Raw genomic sequence first — 2,561 nt, 5'->3', positions numbered from 1 at the left:
AGGATACTCTTCTGTAGAGATACCTTTGACTATCCGGATCTTGAAACTCACGAACTCCTCTGCAATCATTTAGGTAGGTTAGGTTACCAACTGAAATTTATTTTTCTTTTTACATCGATGACGAAATAGAAGTAGAAAAAACTTGATAAAACAGATTTAATCAAAATCTATTTATATAAAATACTTTTCGTTGCGTAAAATGTTTACTTAATATATAATTAAATAATAAGTATTTTATATGATATATTAATAATCATTAATTAATTAATTATTAGATATTTTATTATTTACCGACCGAGATTACCATGTGTTCGCAACAGACAATTACATTGCATAGTCTAGAGAGCCATTTAAAAAACAATAGAACGTATCGGGTAAGGCTAGCGGGAAGAACGTTAGTATAAGGTTGTGTTTCTTCATTGGAAAAATATTTTGTAACTATAACGATGACAAAGCATATTAACACTTCTATTAGCATATATACATCCGTCTTCAAATATGTATATAATTCGATGTGTCAGGATTTATAAAAATTTTAATAGTGAATGTGATAGTATAGTGTGACATATGAATCGTTTATCGATTCATTTGCTAGATATTTATTTTGATACAAAGCACAATGTCCATAATAATGAAGATACAAGAAAATAAGATTGTGTATTTTAAATTAGTTGGTAGGTATTCTATTTTTCTTTGTGCTTCGTACAAAGGAAAAATTGTTGGTTAACTTTTCGGGCGGGATTTATATTGAAATGTGACACGTGCACGTGGAATAGATTTGGAAATTTAAGTAGAAATGATACATAATTTTGTATTAAGCTACATTGTATGATAAATATTATGTGATAAGTGTTAAATAAATTTGAAAAGCGATGAGGGGATCCTAGTGATTAAAAATAAAGAATGTTTTAACTTTTATTAGATTGTTAGATATTTAGTATGATAATTAGGACCATATAATTTAGCTAATTGCTTAATAATGTAAAGAAATATAAATATAAATTGCAATTTACGAATAACAATTTTTATATTTCGAAATTAATTTTTATCATTTAATTATTAAATCATTACATTAATATATGTTATGATTTAAATTACTAATTAATAAAATATGTATGTATACAACTTATTATATTGATTTATTTGTTTTAATTTTTTAAAATTTAATATCAGATAATGAAAATGATGATATTTAATGAAAAATGATATTTTTTCATAGAGTCATTTTTCGATAAATTTTCAAATTTCGAATCATGTTATCGTATTAAAAATCTTTTAGGTACAGTGAAAAATAAAATCGTATAAGACGATAATATTTTGTCATTTAATCCGAATGATTATTATTTACGCTGTAAAAAAACAAATAATGAGATTTTTTTATCCGATATCAATGAAAATATCGTTTTATTATTATTATATTTATATTGAACATATATTGAACATTCGTTTCTCGTCAATATAGAAATCTAAATATGTATATGTGTTTATTTTTGTTTTTATATTTACGTTTTATTTTCATTTCAAGATTGAAAGCAAAGTGAAATATTTTTCAGCACCAAAATTGAAAGGAAGGCCGAGGAGGAAACGTAAAAAGCGCAGCGCATCGCCCGGTGAATCGAGTAATGAAAGTGAAGCTTCCGTTGCATCCACGTCGAAAAGTGCCCCAGCGAGTTCGAACGTTATGATACCGAGCGTTGGTAGACCACCTTCGTCGGTAGTACGGCGAAGCGAGCGGAAGACCAGCGCGGAGGAAAAGAAATTCATAACGGACGTGCAGAATTTCATGAACTCGCGGGGTACGCCTGTCGGAAAGATGCCACTGCTGGGCTACAGGCAGAGTCAGTATCTGTGTGATGTCTTTTTTTTTTTTTAACAATTGGCGGAAATTTGTATAATCTATCCTTAATTATATTTTCACATATGTAAATGTTGATCCATATGTAATTAAATTAAAACAGTGATTGGTACTGTTCGAAGCTGATCTACAGCAGTGTTTCCTTTTGACAAATCTTACGTACGATAAATATTTACCAAAATATACAAAACCTATTGAACTAATGAGATTCTTTTGCTTACAGTCGATCTCTTCCTGTTTTATACGAAAGTGCAAATGCTTGGTGGTTATGATTCCGTCAGCGCTGGTCGACTGTGGAAGAATATCTACGACGATATAGGTGGTAATACAGGATCTACCAGCGCAGCGACTATCACTCGACGGCATTACGAAAGGTAAAGTATACGAATGAAAAATCTGTCGTTGATTAACGATGAAGTCGGATAATCGTCTATAGAATCTTTTGTAACGAACAGGTTATTGTTACCATATGAGAGGTATCAAAGAGGTGAAGAAGAAAAAATTAGACTGACACACGGAAGACGAAGTAAAAGTAGCAGTGTATCCGAAGAATCCGAGGACATTAAGCAAGAAACGAACGATTCATATCCATCGGATACGCCTCCCCCTGTAGAAACGAGTCTTACCACTACAAGCCCTCCTTTACAATCAATCGTATCGACAGCGGTAAGTATTATTAAGATCGTTCGATACATTCAATATTTAT

At 30.6% G+C, this 2,561-nt stretch overlaps 1 protein-coding gene across 1 annotated transcript in view; it reads left to right on the top strand.

The window, feature by feature from the left end:
* LOC102672590 overlaps positions 1 to 2,561 on the top strand; it is a gene marked incomplete at its 5' end in the record, with an annotated part of 5,856 nt that overhangs the window by 736 nt on the left and 2,559 nt on the right. The window contains 4 exons of the mRNA XM_031513703.1: positions 1 to 73; positions 1,554 to 1,838; positions 2,079 to 2,229; positions 2,311 to 2,521. Of these exons, the coding sequence (XP_031369563.1) occupies positions 1 to 73; positions 1,554 to 1,838; positions 2,079 to 2,229; positions 2,311 to 2,521 (720 nt within the window). The remainder of the gene's footprint in view (positions 74 to 1,553; positions 1,839 to 2,078; positions 2,230 to 2,310; positions 2,522 to 2,561) is intronic.

Source organism: Apis dorsata, unplaced genomic scaffold (assembly GCF_000469605.1).
Source record: "Apis dorsata unplaced genomic scaffold, Apis dorsata 1.3 scaffold_696, whole genome shotgun sequence".
Lineage (NCBI taxonomy): Eukaryota > Metazoa > Arthropoda > Insecta > Hymenoptera > Apidae > Apis > Apis dorsata.
This window is presented reverse-complemented; position numbering and strand designations above follow the sequence as displayed.